General features: G+C 32.2%; 3 protein-coding genes across 6 annotated transcripts; 2 read left to right on the forward strand and 1 right to left on the reverse strand.

The window, feature by feature from the left end:
- The first annotated feature begins 5,566 nt into the window (after nucleotides 1–5,566).
- Nucleotides 5,567–9,267, forward strand: LOC110646221 (scarecrow-like protein 30). 3 transcript variants are annotated; one of them, XM_021799604.2, is made up of 3 exons: nucleotides 5,567–5,774; nucleotides 6,170–8,524; nucleotides 8,845–9,267. In XM_021799604.2, the coding sequence occupies exons 2-3, from the start codon at nucleotides 6,392–6,394 to the stop codon at nucleotides 8,914–8,916; spliced, it is 2,205 nt and encodes a 734-aa protein (XP_021655296.2). In that variant the 5' UTR covers nucleotides 5,567–5,774; nucleotides 6,170–6,391; the 3' UTR covers nucleotides 8,917–9,267. The 3 variants fall into 3 exon arrangements, with proteins under 3 accessions (XP_021655296.2, XP_057989590.1, XP_021655294.2); XM_058133607.1 differs by having other exon boundaries at nucleotides 5,568–5,774; nucleotides 6,137–9,267; XM_021799602.2 differs by having other exon boundaries at nucleotides 5,568–5,774; nucleotides 6,170–9,267.
- A 3,644-nt stretch (nucleotides 9,268–12,911) lies between these two features.
- LOC110646219 (actin-related protein 5) lies at nucleotides 12,912–19,130 on the reverse strand. 2 transcript variants are annotated; one of them, XM_021799599.2, is made up of 12 exons: nucleotides 18,861–19,130; nucleotides 18,681–18,751; nucleotides 18,348–18,472; nucleotides 18,064–18,108; nucleotides 17,253–17,355; nucleotides 17,037–17,146; nucleotides 16,013–16,122; nucleotides 15,834–15,924; nucleotides 15,317–15,760; nucleotides 14,969–15,096; nucleotides 13,832–14,174; nucleotides 12,912–13,724 (listed from the first exon to the last, which is right to left on the reverse strand). In XM_021799599.2, the coding sequence occupies exons 1-12, from the start codon at nucleotides 18,959–18,961 to the stop codon at nucleotides 13,218–13,220; spliced, it is 2,178 nt and encodes a 725-aa protein (XP_021655291.2). In that variant the 5' UTR covers nucleotides 18,962–19,130; the 3' UTR covers nucleotides 12,912–13,217. The 2 variants fall into 2 exon arrangements, with proteins under 2 accessions (XP_021655291.2, XP_021655292.2); XM_021799600.2 differs by lacking the exons at nucleotides 18,681–18,751; nucleotides 18,861–19,130 and having other exon boundaries at nucleotides 17,253–17,360; nucleotides 18,348–18,449.
- Nucleotides 19,131–19,879: 749 nt separating this feature from the next.
- LOC110646223 (cyclin-dependent protein kinase inhibitor SMR4) lies at nucleotides 19,880–20,404 on the forward strand. Its single transcript, XM_021799606.2, has one exon. The coding sequence runs from the start codon at nucleotides 19,984–19,986 to the stop codon at nucleotides 20,179–20,181; it is 198 nt and encodes a 65-aa protein (XP_021655298.2). The 5' UTR covers nucleotides 19,880–19,983; the 3' UTR covers nucleotides 20,182–20,404.
- The last annotated feature ends 228 nt before the right edge of the window (nucleotides 20,405–20,632 follow it).

The raw sequence follows: 20,632 nt of genomic DNA on the forward strand, positions 1-20,632 counted from the left end.
TTTAAAAAATTATTTTTTTAAAAATAATTTAGTTTTTTTTAATAAAAAATATTTTTTATTAATATTTTTTAAATGTTTTAAATATTAAAAAATATTTTTGAAAAAATATTTTTTTATGAAGTAAACAAAACCTTAGTTTGTAATAGGGAATAGTTATTTATAAAATGTCAATAATAGTAATCGAATAAAAGATAAAAATGTTGAATATAAAGACTCGGATAATCCTCTTTTAGAGATATTATATTGTGTTTAAGTTAATTTTTTTTTAAATGTTCATATTTAAACGTAAAGAAGTGTATTATTTCATATCGATTAAAAAAAAATTTAAATATAAAGACTAAGGCAATTCTTCCTCTAAATAAGCTTGTTAGATTAGGCTGATCTATTTTCTTTGTAAAATAAATGCTAGAATTCCTACAGCATTTGAGGCATCCTTTTTTAGAGATGCAAAGGATTAGATCATTCATGAAAGATTCATTTTGTTTAGATATATTTTAATTTGAGCTGTTTTCTCAGAACTTGAAATTTCCCCTTCTTTAATTTTTTAATAGGATTTCATAATTTTAGATTGTATATTTTCATAAGGAAACAAGATGCATGGGTTTTCAAGTTAGAAAAACAAAAAAAGTCTGTACCAAAATCAAAAAAAGAAAAAAAAAACTGATATGTTTATTCTTCATAAATAATTTATACGTATCCTTTCTAATTAAATATAAGTGTTTTAATTTTATTTTTTGCATAACGTAAAAGGCAAGCAAAACATGTAATCCAAAAAAATTGTGAAATAATAATAATAATAATAATAATAATAATAATAATAATAATAATACAAGAGCAGCCACTGATAAGATTATTCCAACATGATACAGTGAGATTAAGAAATGACAAGAAGAAGAAGATAAATTTTTTATTTGTCCTTTCTAGTTGGGAAACATAATTACAATTATATATGCTCCATTTAATATTTTTTTTCTTATTATTTTTTAGGTTGAAAATCATATAAAATGTGATATAATATATAAAATTATAATAATGATATATTTTATTTGTATAATTAAAATAAATATATATAATGAAGGAACAATTTATTAGGCTGAATTAAATAAAATTATCATAATTTTATTAAAAAGTATATATTTAATTGTATATAGGGGTGTGTATGAGTTGGTTTAGGCGAGTTTAATATAATTTATCAAAATAAATTAAAAAAATTGATTTTAATAATATTTAAATCGAAATCAAGAAATTAAATTATACGTTCGATTTTTACATTAATCCAGTTGAATTCAGTTTGAACAGTTTTTATTTATTTTAATATTTTTTAAGATTTTGTAATTCAACTGTTGTTAAATCTTTTTCATACATACATTATCATACATTAATTGAATAATAAAAAATTAATTTAAAATATATTATTCAGTAAAAAATAAATAAAAATAAAAAATAAAATAAAATTATTCATATATTTCTCTTTATATTTCTCTCTCTATACGTTAACCTAAAATTTAAACTAAAAATTTAATTTATAATTTTTTTAAATTATAATTAATATTTAAATATATAAAATTACTGACTTTAATTTAAATTTATTCAAATTAATTGGGTTAATCGATTTGGTGATTTCTTTATACACTCCTATTTGTGCATATCTACCTTCCATTAAAAAAAAAAAGAAAAAACTTGAAATGGTCAAAAATTGTGAGCAGTAATTCCATCACCTTGGAAGTCTGGATAGGCCTGCAATGCAATACTGAAAATCCCCTTTTATAATTATTTATTTTGTTTCTTTCAATCTATTTAGGATGAATTGCTTTCAAGTGTATTGTCATTATTTATTAGTTAATCATTTTATTTTGAAAAATTAATCAGTATATTTTAATTTTTTATTTCAACAATTATTAGACCATTTCATCCATTTTTTATTAATTTATTATGAAAAACTATAATATTATTATTTTTTAAATATTAAGCATTCTCTTTGTTATATTCTCTCCTCCTTCCCTCTCTGCTATTTCTTTTTTTAGCTTGGATTAAAGGAAAAAATATTAAAATTAGATGACAATATTTAATAATTGACAGAGTAAAAAATTAAAAATATATTAATAAAATTTTAAAAATAAATAAACTAATTAATAAATAATGATAATACTCAAGGTGGAGAAAAATTAACCCATGCATCTATTTATTTGATTCTATCTTCTTTTCTATGGGAAAATTAAATAAACCTGCACGAGACAAAACCTCACCTATCAATTTTCATGATGCATCTGGAAGAAAAACATGCATAAGAACCTGTAATGAAAGTCATACAATCTAATAGAACAGCTGCTGCTGCTGCTGCTGGCGGTGGTGGTGGCGGCGGTAGGAAATTTATATTATATTAAATTAAAAGACATAATAATCAATATTGTTTTCTAAAAAATCTTATTTTTCATTTATCTTACTATAGATTTCTGAATTTATATATTTAACATTTACCCAAAAAACAGAAATCGTTTCAAAAGAGGTTATGCAAAATTGAGTAATTGTTTTCTAATTTAAATAAATATAAAAAATAATATGGAAAATCCAGAAAAAAGAGTTGTAATTCACATGCAGCACATGAATGGAGTAATAATATGAATTTTGACAATTAAATTGTATCTCTGTCATGATTTAATTAATCGTTATACTTTTCAAAAAAAAAAAAGTTGGTTTTACTTTTAATTTAATTCAATTGCCATTACTCTCAAATATGAAAAAAAAAAAGTATAGAGCTATTTTATTAATGCCAGCCATATAATTTATGCGATAAAAATATTTTTTAAAAATATTATTAAGAAAACCTAATTTTTATTTTTTTTTCCAATTATACGATATATTAATTAAATCATCAATCAAATATTATACTTTTCATCTTTTTCAAATTATACTCTACTGTCAGTATTCCCATTAGTGAGATAACAAAAATGCCATATCAGTTTGCAACATTAGTCATTAGTTCAGGGTTTAATTGGCAATTATCACGACTCAATTTCATAGAATATATTGATATTAGGACTTAGACCAATATAAGACTCTTAAAACTCACAATAAGCCTAACAGTTCTCAAATTCGGTATTAAATTACATAGTACAATATCATAAATCATTTTGGGGAGCCCATTTACAACATAACATATAGAGGAGCCCAACTCAATCTATTTTATTACTATTTATCATTATTAATTAATAACATGTATTGTAATATTTTAGTGTCATATCAGAGCTTTAAGAATGAAATAAATAAATAAAACTTTTTAATTAAGCAATATTATATCTTATAGGGAAAATTATAGATTAGACTCTAAAGAAAAATGCTCTTCCTATAATCTAGAAAAAAAATATTAAATAGAAGTAAGCAAGTAGTTTAAATATTGATTATAAATGTAATTTTTGTAATTACATAGAACTAGTACAATTCTACTATAAAATACACATCTAACATATACAATATATAATTCAATAATATTCGCACAAGAAAACAATTTGGAGTTATGCACACATTAAACATAGCACATACATATATAGATATGGGAGTTAATCCTCCTACGATAACTCTCATAATCCAAATCTCACTTGTGAGCTTGACTCATGTTGAACTTCACTTAATCCATGCGAGGGGCCAACAAGTAGGGGAGAGCATTCAGTCGGTTCAGTTCTGAACCGAATAGAATACCAAAAACCGAAAAATTGAATCGCTTAAAAATATAAACTGAAACAAACCGATCACTTAAGGATAACAGAACCGAACCAAACTGAACCGAAAAATATCTGTTCAATTCGATTCAGTTTTGAACCGAATAGAATACTAAAAACCGAAAAATTGAATCGCTTAAAAATATAAACTGAAACAAACCGATCACTTAAGGAGAACAGAACCGAACCAAACCGAACCGAAAAATATATGTTCAATTCGGTTCCGTTGCATTAAATCGAAAATATTAGAATTTTTATTTTTTTAGGCCGGGTTATGTATCTAGGGCTGAAAAATTATTTGGGTTATTTTACTATTCGGTTTAATCTGTTTTATCGATTTTAACTGATAAAAAATCAAATCGAACCAAAAATCAAACATGTTCAAATTTTAAATTGAACCAAACCAATAAAACTAAAAAATCGAACCAATTGAATCAAAATGACTCGGTTCGATTCATTTTTTCGATTCACACCGAAAACTGCACAGCCCTACCAACAATATAACTCAAAGTCATACCTCTCTCTCTCTCTCTCTCTCTCTCTCTCTCTCTCTCTCTCTCTCTCTCTCTCTATATATATATATATATATATATATATATATATATATATATATATATATATCCAAAGGTAACAAACACAATTGATTGATAATAAATAAATATACAAAAAAAAAATGCTCTTGATATATTTAAAACCAAAATAATCTATATAATAAAAAAATATATTATAAAATTGTGAATTAATAAGATAATGTTAACGTTAACATTAATATTTATACAAAAAAAAAAAATTCAGGCTATTATAGCAATTTTTTAGTTTAGAGTAAAATTGTAAATTTCTCAAAGTTCAAAGTTTTTTTTTTGATAATTTTTATTTTAAAATTTGGAATATTTTTTTATGCATAAAAAATATTTTAAAATTAATTCATTTCATATTTAAATATTTTTCATTCTTGGTCCTTTTTAATTCATAATAAAAAGCACCAATTTCACAACATACATAAAAAAACAACGTGTTTGAAAATACAAGAATATTAAATTTCCAACACAATACCAGACTGACATCGTAGTGAGCGATGATAAGAATAAAATATTATAATTGAAAATTAAGAAAAAATTATATGACTTTTTATTAAGGACAAACTTTTTATATCAAATTTATAAACTTCTTTATTTTTTAAATGATTTTGAATTTTTATTGATATGTAATAGAAGATTCAATTTGCAAGTAATTGTTATGTATGTTGTAACAACGTTTAAATTTTAAAATAAAATTTTAAAGATTTAAAAGATATTAATTGTTAATATTTTATTTATTTTCATTTATTATTATTTTAATTTATTAATATTTTAGGTATATTAGTAATTATTATAAATATTTGTGTTAATTGAAATTAATTTTATGTCATTAATAATATGAATATTTATTATAAATAAAAAATATTATAAAGTTTAAGAGAAATTAAAAAAAAATCTTGAATTTTCACTCTAAGTTGAAAAATTATTAATTAAACATTAAATTATTGGACATTTCAATTATCTCACTATTTTAGGAAATATAAAAAGTATAGAGTTAAATTGATAATGAATTTAATTATTAATTTTATTAATATAAATTATAATTATAAAAAATTTTAAAATTTAAATTTTTTAATAATTTCTTTTTATCAATGAATAAACACGAACGATTTAATTTCCGATCTAATATAATATATTTAACCTTTTATTATGGCTGTTACCATAATATTTACATATAGAGCTGTAAAATTATTAGATATTTTTACATTTATTATTTTATAATAATAGAAAAGAGCTGCAATACAAAGAAAAGTATGTATGTATGGCAGACAAGGCGATCAAAAGGGGTTTGGATATTGGACGGCATAGATTTTCCAGCCAGGGACACCTGGATTCATGATAACCTCCCTTTCAACTTCATTAATTTCCTTTAAATGCTTAAAAAGATGCCATTTTTAATTCCTGGGGGAGTGGAGAGGCTATTTTAATCTGCCTCTTCCCTTGATAACATGCCTGTTTCTCTGTCTTTGGCTTAGTTGAGGTACTTATCTTCACCTTCTATATGCTGTTTATTCGTTTTCCTTGCACAAGAACCTATTTTGATTGATTTTGAAGTTTTTTTAATGCGAAAAGAAAAGTTTTCTTTTTGTGCCCACTTTTTGATTCCTGTATAGTGCAGTTCTGATACCATGCTGTGATCAACGTCTGTGAAATGATATTCAACTTTTGTTTGCATTTACGTTTAAATGAACCATTATTAACTTCTCTCTCTCTCTCTCTCTCTCTCTCTCTCTCTCTCTCTATATATATATATATATATATTTATATGTATGCATATTCACTGCTTAAAGATAGATATCTCATTTCCCTTCCTTTTTTGCATGTACTTCTGCTACGTTTTAGGTTACAATTCTGGACTCTGATACACACTGATAGATGATGCTTGTTGAGAAGCTATTTCTCTGGAAGGAAACTCTGAAATAGTGAAAGCCATAGCATATGTTGAAGTTGGTACCTTGTGGCCTTTTGGGTTTTTGGTGTTTTTGAAGGTTCTGGGGGTGTTGGGTAGTACTGGCTTTTGTTGCTCAAAGTTGGATTTTTTTTTTTTTTTTAAATTGTACTGGGTATATTTTATTGTGGATAGCTTTTGGAATATTGATGGTCATGGATCAACAGTTAACAGGATTATATGGTTCTGTCAGTGGCTTAAAACTCAACGATGAGAACCTTTCTGTTTTATCAGGTCAGAATCTCGTTAATGGTTTAAAATTGGATGACTCTTTTGTCAACCAAAACTATGCCAACATTCCTCCTTTGCCTCCTGATCTAACTTTAGTCCCTAGTAATTCAGTCTTGTCTTTGACTAAGAGCCAAGATGGGGATTCACATGAGGATTTTGATTTCAGTGACGTGGTTCTGAAGTACATTAATGAGATGCTTATGGAAGAAGATATAGAAGAGAAAACTTGTATGTTTCAGGAATCTTCAGCAGCACTTCAAGCTGCTGAGAAATCTTTGTATGAGCTTATTGGAGAGAAGTATCCTCCTTCGCCCAATTGTGACTCAGTGCCTTGTTTAGATCAAAGCCCCAAAAGTTCATATCGAAATCTTGACTCTAATTACTTTAATTATCCAGGCAGTTCAAGCAGCTCTAGTGGTAGTAACTTAGTAGATCCTGGATTGAACTGTGATCTGCATGAGTACAAGTCCTTGAGATATGCTTCTCAATCAGGTTCCCAGTCATCTCATAGCTCTGGGAACAGCACAAGTGCTGTTGTTGATGGTTTTGCGGATTCTCCAGTGAGTACAATTTCTGAGATGTTTAGTGACAGTGAGTCTATTATGCAGTTTAAGAAAGGGTTTAAGGAAGCCAGTAGGTTCATTCCTAATGGTAGTCTGTTTACTGATTTGAAGAGTAATGGGTTGTTTCTTAAAGATTTGAATGAAGAGTCTAAGGATCTGGCAGTGAAAGCTGTGGAGAAGCAGGAGATTGGGCACTTTCCAGATGATTCAAGGAAAAAGAAGAATCCTTTTCCAGAGGATTTGAATTTAGAGGGAGGAAGGAGTAACAAGCAGTCTGCAGTTTATGCTGAATCAACTGTGAGTTCTGCAGATTTTGACACAGTATTGCTCAGCTGTGGACAAAGTGAATCTGCACTTCGTGAAGCTTGGCAGAATGGGAAAAGCAAGAATGTGCAGCAGAGTGGACAAATAAAAGGGACTAGTGGTGGAAAAGGTCGAGGTAAGAAACAGGGAAGTAAGAGGAATGTGGTGGATTTGAGAACTCTTTTGACCCTTTGTGCGCAAGCTGTTGCAGCAGATGATCGTAGGAATGCAAATGATCTGTTGAAGCAAATCAGACAGAATTCTTCTCCTACAGGTGATGGGATGCAGAGATTGGCCCACATTTTTGCTGATGGCCTTGAGGCACGCATGGCTGGCTCGGGAATCCAGATTTACAAGGCATTTATGAGCAAGCATACGTCAGCTGCCGATGTCTTGAAAGCCTACCATCTGTTTCTTGCGGCATGCCCATTTAGGAAACTGTCCAATTTCTTCTCAAATAAAACCATTATGAATGTAGCTCAAAATGCAACAAAACTACATATTGTTGATATTGGTATTCTTTATGGTTTCCAATGGCCTTGCCTTATTCGGCATCTCTCATCTAGGCAAGGTGGACCTCCCAAGCTTCGAATCACGGGGATTGATTTTCCACATCCAGGTTTCCGACCAGCAGTAAGGGTTGAGGAGACAGGACACCGCCTGTCAAACTATGCAAAAACTTTCAATGTTCCATTTGAGTTCAATGCAATAGCACAGAAGTGGGACACGATCAAAATTGAGGATCTCAAGATTGGTAGAGATGAGGTTCTTGTAGTGAACTGTGTGTTGCGATTAAGAAACTTACTTGATGAGACTGTGGTGGTGGAGAGTCCAAGAAATATTGTTCTCAATCTGATCAGGAAGATGAACCCAGATGTCTTCATAACCGGGATAGTGAATGGAGCATATAGCGCTCCATTCTTTATCACGCGATTCCGAGAGGCTCTCTTCCACTATTCAACTCTCTTTGATATGCTGGAGGCTATTGTGCCTCGTGAAATCCCAGAGAGGATGCTGATTGAGAGGGATATTTTTGGATGGGAGGCAATGAATGTCATTGCATGTGAAGGTGCTGAGAGAATTGAGAGGCCAGAGACATACAAGCAATGGCAGGTTCGGGCTTTAAGGGCTGGGTTTAGGCAGCTTCCTTTGAACCAGGAGATCTTTGCAGAAGCAAAGGAGAAGGTAAATGAACTATACCATAAGGATTTTGTGATTGATGAAGATAATCAGTGGTTGCTTCAAGGATGGAAGGGTCGGATTGTTTATGCACTCGCTTCGTGGAAGCCTGATTATTAAGTGTCCTCCGTTCCATATTGATATGCAGGATCATAAGTTTCTATTTGTGGTCTATTTCCTGCCCTTGTGCAGTGATGGTTTCTATCATGGATTTCTGATCAATGAATTTAAGATAAAAGTTCTCTCTTCCTTGCCCTGCCATCGGTATTCTAGTTATGGGCTTATGAACTTGAAATTGATAACTGTTTTACATATTTGCTGAGCAGGAAATCTGGAGTGGAATTTTGGCTGCTGCTAATATGATGCAATTACAATGGCAATTTTTTACTTGCATGTAGCAACTGCAACTGTCAATTCGACAAGGAGAAAGATTCATTTAATGTCCATGGCACCTGACCAATCTTATATCTTGAGTGGGAATCGTTTTAAAACTGTGATGCTGGAAAAAGAAAAGAGAAGGGGAAAGGAAAATGATACCTGATCACTATTTCAAGGTTTCAAGAAAAGCATATCTAAACTAGTTATTATATTTAGGTTAGCTGCAGTGTTTTATAGGATTTTATAATGATTTGAGGATCCTCTAAATTAGAGCCTTAGCCTTGTATGGGATTTAAGCTGTCTCTATATATATTGCTCTCTAAATATGTATTCTTTTTTTTATCCTATCAATTTTATCAATGTTACCCTTATCAGCGGCTTTCATGCCTGTTGTGTTTTTGTTTTTTAAGCAGTCCCTATATATATTGCTTTCCAAAATTTTCCCTTTTTTTTTTTCGCACTATCATTTTGTCAATGTTGTCCTTATCATTAATTCTCATGCTCTCGCGCTTTTTTTTTCCCTATCTTATAAGATTTGCTAGGGAAAATTCATCCATCATTTTCTTATCAGCAAAGCAAGAAAGCGAGATGATCTCTCATACCTAATCCACCTTTAGCATATTTACTGCAGAGCTTGTGTGATGGATCCCATTAGAAGCGGAACATATATAAATCTTGAGCACATGTTATACGCAAGCATGCTGTGGTTGAAACTTGAAAATCAACTCTTGAATTGAAAAATCTTGTGAAACATGCATGGTCATCTGTTTATCGTTTAGTAATTATTCTCTGTTTGGTATTTGGAATCAGTCCATATCAATTAGTTGAAATTTTCATATATTAGTATAAATTAATAGCCCTTTGACAGTGACAATGTTTTCTTATTCCATTTGCCATGGTGCTCATTATGTCATATTGGTTCATAACATGTTGTGTAAGGTTGAAGCAAAGTAGAAACAGGTTTTTGCTGTTTTGCTTGTGTGATGACCGATGAAGTTACATATATTAATGGCGTGAAGAAGTTTTACATTGGCAAAAGGATCATTTAAAGTTTTAAATTGAAGTAGCTTTGACTTTGCAGCCTCTGCAAACACAACATTGGAATGCACATACTGACATGGAATTTGCTTATACATACATAATTGTGAATCTTGATTGAATTCTGTAACCTTAGCTGATATACCAGAAGTCAGAAGATCATTCTTGTGTAAAGATCAGAAGTCCCAGCAACCAAAGTTGATCTGTTTACATTTTCTTGTTTTGTTTATTGCTACCGTTGCTGGGCCATTCATCAAGTTCCTGTTAGCATACAGCAACTTTCAAACTGTGCTTGCTCAGATGTCATGCATTACGAACAACCTTAATATATATATATTGGTGGTTGATGCCATGGATTATTAAAATGCAAAAATGAAGCAATTTTAATATGATAATATGAATAAATAAGGTTGCAGAATACCAAATACCAAGAACGAACTTATTTATTGTAGTTGGAGGATTGGAGAGTGGAGACTCAAATTTAATTCTGTCAAGTGAGCAATATATCTTCAGCTAATAGAACAAGTCAGGCGAGACATATAATGAAAGATTTTGGTATAGTTTTTTTACCATAATGTGAATGGAAGACCTTAAAGAGGATTTTGACTCTTCCTTACAAGTGCAACATTCTTCATTTTTATGGCTGCTTTTACTATAGTCTTCTGAAACTTTTGAATATTTCCACTTTTGACAAAATTACCATATTGTGATCTTTCTTTCACAAGATGCTAAAAATGGGTTGCATTTGTCACATTAATTATTTGAAGTGGAAATATTCAACTTCAATTTTCCTTATTCATACTCCTAAATTAAGTTATTTACGATATCCACAATTTGTTCAAATCTTCTTTTAATTAAAATATTTAAAAAATTATAATAAAATAATAGTATAAATTAACTTTTCCATATAGTTTAATTTCATCTCTGAATTTGTAAGCCTTGTTTTGCCTAAACTCGTGTTGACTTGGTCTTTTGATAATAATTATAGAATATAGCAGTGACTCTAATCCCACATAGAATGATAAATTAATAATAAATAAATAAATATATAAAAATGGGTCTCATAAATCTATATTTATAATTAGTTTATCATTTCACATCTTATATTTATATGAAATATAAGTGAAGTGACTAAATTAGTCTTTAATTTTTTTAAAAATTTTTAATTAAAGTCAATTTTACAATTTTAATTTAATCCAATTAAACTTAATTTCAGTCATCTGCATCACGTGACTGTTAAATGACAATCATATGAAACTGTGGGACTTATAAAATATTAATAATATATTATTCCCAACAATTTAAAAAAAATAAGAAAATAAAATTAATAAAAATAAAGAATATAATAAATAACAAGATAAAATTATTATTATTATTTGAATATGTTCCAAATCTTATTAAAATTTATTTTAAATTGTTCAAATTCGTTCTTATATTTTAATTAATAATCTACATAAAATATATTTTTTATTAATAATTTATATTTAAAATTTAACCATTCTATAAAATATTTAATTTTATTTATTTAAAATATAATATATAAAAATTTTAAAATATAATATATAAAAATTTTAAAATTATTATAAAAATTATATTTTATATTTAATTAATTATTTATATAAATAATTTCATATAATGAATACTCAAATTCAACCTAATCCGAGTACTATACTTCAAATCTAAATTTATTCCTAATTTAATTATACATTACTTAAATCTATCATAATAAAATTTTATGGAATTGGGTATAAAAAACCTGCCATCTCTAATGGGTTGTAACAACAGAAAAGTAGGGTCGAAAGTTGCTAAGTTGGGATCAAGAGGGGAGGGGGGATTTAGGTTTGGCATTTGCAATATTGAGGAGGGGGAGTTGATGATTTCACCAAGGGAAGGAGGAAAAGATGGGAAAATACATACAAATTTTTGGATTGAGTTTTTTTTATTATTATTAATTATTTAAAATATAAACAATAATAATTTACTAATTAATAATAAATTTTTTTGTTTATTATTTTTTAGGAGATTAAGAGAATGATACTCATTTTATCAGGTGAGTTAGCCACTAAACTAACCCAGGCTATAGAGTTTTTCCCTTTGTTGTCTTGGCTTTCAATTATGTCACAATTTACCAATTAAAATCTATAATAGAGGCCATGTCCTTTACTGTTTTTTTTTTTTTTCATATACTTACCTACTGCAGCCTTTTCTGCTGAGACAAAGCAACAGCCAAAGCATTTAATTCAGAAAGTCAGCTCTGGTAGGCTAACGCCCCCTCTCAACTCAACTGCTTCTTCCTTCAAAGCGGAGAATTCTCTAGACAGCTCTCCACGGTCCCCAGTCAACTTGGGCGAACTCCTCTTTTCAATTTTTCAGAGGCGGCTAACAGTTCATTATATGTCCCCGCAAATGCAAAGTCGAATATTTACTTTATAACACAACATTAAAAAAAAAAAAAAAATCCATTCCATCCACGCCTGCAACATTGCCATATTACAATTTTCAGTCAGCTCCAAACCAGATGTCTCCTGAATTAGGTCCCAATCCCTTGGCATGAATGCCATCTGAGTCAGAGTTCGCGCAACTATTGGCTCATCCACTAAAGCCTTCTTCCTTGTTGCCCTGATCACTTACTCATGCACAGACGACACATAGACCTTCATGGTGCAACTCTTTGGCAGTGGAAGAAGTTTTTGATAATTTAAGATTCAAAATGTTTGATTTAGAAAAATGATTAGATAAAATTTTTGCAGATAATTGTTCTCAACTATTACATGGCCACTCATCATCTCCATGCGTTTGGATGAGAAAAAGGGAGGGAAGAAATAAGAATATGCAGCCAATGAATTTTGTCCATACGGACTAAAAATGCCATTTTTTTTTTTTATTAGTTTCATGAAAGGGTAATATTAAAATTTCACCTTTTCCATTTGGAAAAATTTAAGACTGAGAGCTGCAGGCCTAAGTCACAAACAAGCAATAACAAAACCTGATTTTCCTTCAAAGGCCCATAGAGATAAAATCCCAAGCTGGGCAATCATTCCGTAGTTGATGACCTGCATCAAACGGTAACTAGATATTCACATTGAAACTTAAAACTACTCCCTATTCCCATCTGAGAAAATAGAATTATAGAGGTATCTAAACCATGTTTATAGCCTCGATATGTCTTTAAAACGGCAGAAACAGCAAATAAACTCGTGTAACTCAAATCCAATCATTTGTTTCAAATTCTGAGCCGTTCCTCACGTCAAACAGAATTGTGTCATGGAGTGTGACAATACAATTATAGAGTGTAGCAAAATTGGTATCTGCGAAGCCAATCTTCACCCTTCTCATAATAATCCATCCTACTAAATGTCTGCTGTGGGAATTGCAATGCAGCAGCATAAGTAGAAGCCCCACGCCATGCATCGAGAATTGGATCCAATGCTCTGACCACCTTGATAGGAGACCCGCAAGGACGAATCATTCGGATACCAGCTTCCAAGCGCTCAGACATGCCAGGGTAAAGACAGCTACCACCAGTCATTAGGATTGAACTGGTCAGTCTCTCCTCCAAGTCCTGGTCCTTGGTTGACAATCTCCTTATTGAGACACCAGCCATCTCATCTAGCCCTGCCTGATCAATCCCAACAAGGTTGGGATGAAACAGAATTTCTGGGCATCTGAACCTTTCAACCCCAAGCAAAATTTGGAAATCCTCCTTTGTCAATGGACGAAAACGTGGTATCTCAGGAGCAGGTTGCGATGGTCCTACATCTAGTTTGGGAACAAATGCTGGGTCTATTTCCTGCAGAAGTAAAGATTAATCCAAGTTATTAAAAAAAAATGGTGCAATAAAAAGAGTGACCAAAATAATGGAGCAGTAGACTGATATAAAGGACTTAATAAACTGACCTGAAGCCTAGAAGAAATTTGCGCAAGCTCTACTTCATCCTCATCTAGCCCCTCATCATCATCATCATCATTATCTTTGCTCATGAGTTTGTAAAGTTGCCAATCTTCATCCTTGGCACCAAAAGTATCCTCACCCTTCCCCCGATCAAAAGCTGCTGTTGTTAAGAGCCGCATCCTTTCTCTTTGAGCAGCATTCAATCTCTCACCACGACCAACACCACCAGGCACATTATTTCCATTTGAGTGGTTCCCATTTGCTTTGAGTCGTTTTCGCTGTTCAACTTTCTCAGAAAGTTCCTTGTATTTAACACGCATCTGCTCTAAATAAAGTTCTGGGTTCTCTCTGCATTAGAAGCAGCAAAATAATAAACAAATAAATAAAACAGAATAAGTTAGCTAGTTCATTGTTTCACTAATGTCTTTGAATAGTAAAACACATTTCAGAGCATTCAAAATAATTGTCAAGAATAGGGAAGAAGCATTGTAGAGCAGTAAATGAATCAGTGTACTTAGTGAACATCTCATAAACATGCTTACTAAAAACTCATCTATATTCATTGATAAAATTAAAGAACAAGTTTGAATGCAACTATTTAAGCAGAACAAACTTGGAAAACGAGATCTTGCTTGATTATGCTGATAAACTAGCTTGGTAGTGCTCATTTAAATGTGCAGCTGTTTACTAATTTATAGTTTCTAGAAGACGACTAGTAAGCACTTTTAGACTGTTAAAGTTTGAACTTAAAACAGTATATTTGATTAAAAAAATTATTCTCAAATGTATCAGGTTGTGAGATCGTCATCATGAAAGGTCATTTGTAAAAAAATAGACAAGGCATTGCCTGGCTGGATGCCTCCTCCATAAAAGGGAGAGGCTTCCCACGTTTTATGTGTTGAAAGCCAAGTCTTTCATGGCAGGCCCTAAAGTATATCGGCCTGAAAAACTTATATTAAATGATGACTACCTAGAATTAGTTAAACAATTAGTTCTTGCAGCTTCATGTCCACCTGGGTAAAAACAAAGCTTAAAAGGCTGAATTAAAACAAAAGAAAGCCAAGCTAAGTTTGAGTTTGGCTCTCAAAAACTCTCCTTAAAAGAAAAAAAAAGAGTAAATAAAAGAAAGTTACGAGACTTACAATCGTTTTTCTTCATCTAGTTGATTTTTCCTTTCTCGTTCTAATTCTTCTTCTTGACGTTTCTGTTTAGCTCGTTGCCGGCCATCAGATGTGGTTTTAAGGAACAGCTGTCTCCTCTTTTCCTTGATCTGTAAAAAGTTATCACGTGAATAATGCTATTAGTAACAAGAAAAGCCACAGTATTGCACCAGAAAATTGAATATTACTGGCCATTCCTGAGTTGAACTGTGCATTAGAAAATGATGTAGCTTAAATGATTAGTGGTTTTAAATATGTTCTATAAACAAAATGAACAGCAACTTCAAAATGGCAAGGCATATCATCAGTGAATTTGTACAAATAGCATACCTGCTCTGGGGTCAACATGTTGTCAGGAATATTGACAAGTGGATATTTTTCATTCATGGAAGAATCACTTTTCTCTTCAACTTCAGCTTGTTCAGCCTTTGGCTCGCCTTTTGCTTTACGCAAGGACAGTGTTACTTTCACAAGTGAGGATTCTATTTCCTGCTTGGAAACATAACCAGTATCTTTCAGGAAAGATGGAATTTCAGCTTCTTCCACTTGCTCGAGCTGCTGCAAAAGAAATTCCATACCACGCAACTGATTTTCTAGTTCATTTATCCTAGATGACCTCTTTGCCTCAGCCATTTCTCGTAACCGTTGACCTTGTCTCTCCTTTATGGCTGCCTTTCTGGCAATTTCTTCTTCTGATGGAGGTTCCTCCACTGGTGGTGGAACCCATGGAAGCTGCCAACACCTAGTTTTATCTTCAGCCTCCTTGGTCCCTTTCTGCCACATAACCACAATTGTTAACATTTGGAGATATGAAAAGTGCATAAGCATATAAACCCAAGCTTTTTACCTGAAATAATCGAGCTTCTGAAGTATAATCTGGTGCAATATAACAGTGCTCCATCTTCAGGTCTTCAACCTTTTCCCATGTAAATCTAGCCCTGTTTTGAACATATGAAAACAAAACCAAGAAGTTTTAGAAACTACACCTATAAGATTGAAGCACAGTCCAGCTGGAAATAAACTCACATATGATGAGGATATTTAAGTGAAAGAAGTTGCTTCAGATAATCAGTTACATGGAATCCACCAATGTTAGTTCGACAGCATCCTTTATAAACAGGTTCTCCATCAATAAACTGGGATTCAAAACACATGTCAGCATCAACCTAAAATAATGGAAATGGTAATTTTGGCTACATTTATCCTATTCATAATTTCTAATCAGCAATTGAAAGACCATTCATTTAAGTATTGAGCCTGAAAATCAAATAGATGTGGAATTCAAGTAGGGATTATATGAATAAACAGAAATTTGTTTAAGCAAACATCTCAAGCATGCTAATGAAAAACTGTAACACAGTCAATTCTGCTGCAATGTAATATCCAACCACCAATATATATACAGCACATGCTAAAGCAATAACACAAACAGTGCAAGCAAAAAATATGTGTGTGTGTGTGTGTGTGAGAGAGAGAGAGAGAGAGAGAGAGAGAGAGAGAGAGAGAGAAATGCTACCTCTTACATTATCAGCAACATTTACCCCTCAACCCCATGATTTAGAAATTAATTTTAATTATGACAGGACAAAAAAAAAATTAAACATATAAGTAGCAAGCGAATGAGGCAAGTGCCCCAAGCACCTAGGCACTTAGCGTCTCTGCCCATGTGCTCGCATAGGCAGTGCCCAGCTGAAGTAACCTTGCCTGCACTTCTGCTTCTTCAAGCACCTAGGTGAGTTCCTAGCTTGCCTTTGACAACACTGATTGAAGTAGTTTTTTTTTTTTTTTTTTCCCTGCTTTACATGTCCAAATTTTATTATACAATTTAACATAAAAACTCAAATTTATATCCTTGTATTTCAAATTCACTGGCCAATACAACCTTAGAAAATTCCGGGCACAAACTTGTTAGTTAACTACTTTATACCTAGTTAGCAATTGCAACATTGCAAAGTTACTGCATGCACTCACAAACACAAACTCAAACAAACAATGATAACCTGATTTTGGAAATACAATTTCTACTTTTGACATGAGTAGATAAGCATACTGGAATAACATGAGTTGTTGTAAATCCTGGGCAAATAGCCAGCCCATCTTTATCACAAATGCCATGCCGTTGATTATACTTATAGCTGAATGCCGCATCCACACCAAATGCTGAAAAGAAGGAATAAAATACAGGTTAATTAGAAAAGTCACAAATATACAACAGAAACAAAAGACCTGCCAGCTAAATTTGCCCAAAACTAACACAAATCTATACCTACTGATGGAACTCCATAAGTTTCAAAAAGAAGCTCTGCCATTTTGCAGCGTGATTGAACTGGGTTGCATACGCATTCTGTGATCAGGATAGGATGATCAATCTGTCCTGCCCTCAAATGAACAATAAAATCAAGAAACAGTCTTGTGAACCTATCAACCAACCTCAAAGCTGATGTAGATTAATATATAAAGCGAAAACCAAGTAGCTTGTCGAGAATAACAAATAAAAAACTGTACAATATTGTTTGCCATGTATTCATTACTAATTAACACTAATTGTCAGTGAAAAAAGAGATTTCAAAAGCTTCTCACACAAAATTACAAGCACCAACAGCAACACTATGAAAAGTCATTTCAAATGTTGCCCACACCAAACTAACCTTACATTCTTCCCAAGTGATCTTGACTTCCCACAAGTTACTGTAGACGATAAACTAAATCCAACTTGTTTAAATTCACCCTAGAAAGGTGAATGACAAGTTAACAACTGTCTGATAAACCATCCATATGATTTGAAATTTAATGCCCCCAATCGCCCTTCTCAACATATAATCTATGCAAGCCACAAACTTTACTAGAAATGCTACGGCAGTAGAATGTAGAATATGGCTCAATGTGATTAAATTAAATTAAGAAGCCCACTGTATTACTATCCAATGTAAATAGGTAACTTCAAAGATCACCAGTCAGTGAAGCAGAGAGAATTTTACTCAACAGGACAAATTGAGCTCATAGCCTCATCCCATAACCCTTCCATGGTGGAAGACTAAAATACCAATTTTGTCCATTTAAACAAAGTTTCATTGTACCTGTGATCCATTTGCTCCCAGCCGATCAAATCCAAAGTCAAGAATCTACAAAATGAAAGAATCAATAAATAAAACCACCATTGTCAACATATCTAAACAAATAAATCAGCAATGCACACAGCTTCATCACACAAGTCCTTAATCAATTTTCTCAAGCTTGTCATTGGTTTAAAAAACAATGAGAAATTTAAAAAAAAAAAAAAAAATCTTCACAGCCCACTAAATTTGATGAACTGAACTAGATAATTGACAATTCATTATATGCATACTAGAATCAAACTCACATATTCCATTATCTCGAATTGATAAACAACATTACTATCAAATGCGGAACGAGGCCCCGAGCGAGTGCAGTCAAAGTATTTCAACAGTGCAGGATCATGGTCACCAACAATAGTCACAGTTTCCCCTACATATCACCAAAAAGCAAATAATTGAAAGATGAGTATTTTAGGATACAAAGTAAATCCCTAATAACTTACACAAAAATAAAAACACCCTCTCGATTGGAAATGGAATGCTAAGCAGCAAAAAAAATTTACACTATTGTCCACTGTTTTCCTACCAACCAAACAACATAACTATTTAGGGAAAAAATAGAGAGAAAGTTAAGTTACCAGTGGCTTTGTGGCGGGGTCGCTGAACAATGTTGCGAAAAATAACTCTAGGATCAGTTTCTCCAGCCCATCTGGTCAATTAATCAGAAAAATTTCACGAATTATCCCAAAAATAATAATAATAAAAGGTGCAAGCTTGGTAGTGAGAATTAGGGTTTAAGTTTAGGTACTAGGGATTACCCGATGCGGAAATAGGATGCGCCATTGTCGATGACGATAGGAGTAGTCGAAGAGAAGTAATTGTAATCAGATTGTCTATGAAATTGAGAAATGAAAGGCATTTGCTCCCTCTGTCAGGTCTTCTTCTCTCACGCAATGGTGAAAAGAATTAGAGAGTTTTTTTTTGGGGCCACGAAGCTTTTTGCAGGAAGTTTTCCTTTTGAACTCGCTGATAATAAGTTAACAAAAAGACCAGAACGTAGACCATAGTGGCAGGCATACGACCGGTTCACTCTGACCGCAAAACCGGACGATCTGGGTGAAATTTAATATAATGTCTATTAAAAATAAAATAATTATAAAAAATAAAATATAAAGAGATTATACAAAAATATAAAATAATGTATTTTATTATATAATTTAAATTTATTAAATAAAAATATATTAATCTTGTCCAACAATCTATTAGTCCAACCCAATACCTTTCTCCATGTAGTCCAAACCAAGTTGTTTTGTTAAAATCAGGCCCAACCCATTGATGCTCTACCCGAGGAATCTGGATAACTCCAACATGGCATTGTAAAAAGTCTCCGCTCTCCAACTCCAACTCATCGCTGACGTCCTATAAGAAAACGACGTAGTTGGAATCCAAAAACTTGCCTTTGCACGTGCTGTTTTGTCCGCCACACCAACTAACTCCTGGGTGGGCCCATCCTGCACTCGTGCGACTCAACTAATTAAACTTGTGGTCCAGTTTTAAACTCACCCATCCCTTAGGCTTGGACCTTCTCCCGCTCAAAAAAATAAAATTAAAAAAAAAGGAAAGGTTGCCAACGTGGCTCTCCACATAAGCAAAAACAATCCTTGTACGAAGAAATTCTTCCACGTGATATGACACATCAGCAAAACTGCACGAATTAATGTCATTTTGCGGGTTCCACGTAAGCTTGGCTCTAGTTGCTTCCACCACACGATTTGATAAGTCAAATGGCACCTTCCCGAACAAGCTGGCGCCTAGCGCGAATGTCATTTTGGTAAATAACAACTATAAAATGGAACTCTGAAGAACTCTTCTCGTCAAATAAACCCAAGCTCCAAATAACTACTTCCTCTCCGCTTTGATTAAAGCTTGTTTTGCAAGAATATGGAAGTGGATCATGAAGGTTGCAAGACACCGAGGCGCCGTGAGAGTCGAATACCGGCAGCGTTGGCGTGTCCTCCGGCGCCGAGGAAGAAACCGGTTTTTTCTAAGGAAAGGAGCCCGCCGAAGGACGGGTATTTTCAGCCGCCTGATCTTGAAGCTCTCTTCATGATTGCACCAAGAAGGGAGGCCTGTGCTTAATTAATTAGCTGGGTCCTGATGGTTAAGGTTGGCCTATAATTTTGTTCTGGTATATTATATAAGATTTATAAATTTTATTGTTCTTTTTAGGCCATGCAATGCATTTTTGTTTCTCGAAGTAGAGTTCTTCAAAAATGGTAGCTACTGTTGTAGATATGGTTTTAATGGAGACTGTAATTTTCCAGTACTAATGTCTTAATTATATTTTCTTTTGTTGTTTCTATTTTGTTCTTTAACTATGAACTAATTTACATGAAAAACAATAGAGTTAGTTTCTTGATGTGTGATAAATCGAACGCTGAAACACTATGAACAGCAACCTTCGTTCCGATTGCATGCAATAATGGCGTTGATGTTTCCTGAGATTGACATTACATATTCAGCTGGTTATATGTATAATTTACTCTATCACTTGGCATGCCCCTCTTGCGGTTAAGGTAAGGATTTGGGC

This window comes from Hevea brasiliensis, chromosome 14 (assembly GCF_030052815.1).
Source record: "Hevea brasiliensis isolate MT/VB/25A 57/8 chromosome 14, ASM3005281v1, whole genome shotgun sequence".
NCBI classification, from domain to species: domain Eukaryota; kingdom Viridiplantae; phylum Streptophyta; class Magnoliopsida; order Malpighiales; family Euphorbiaceae; genus Hevea; species Hevea brasiliensis.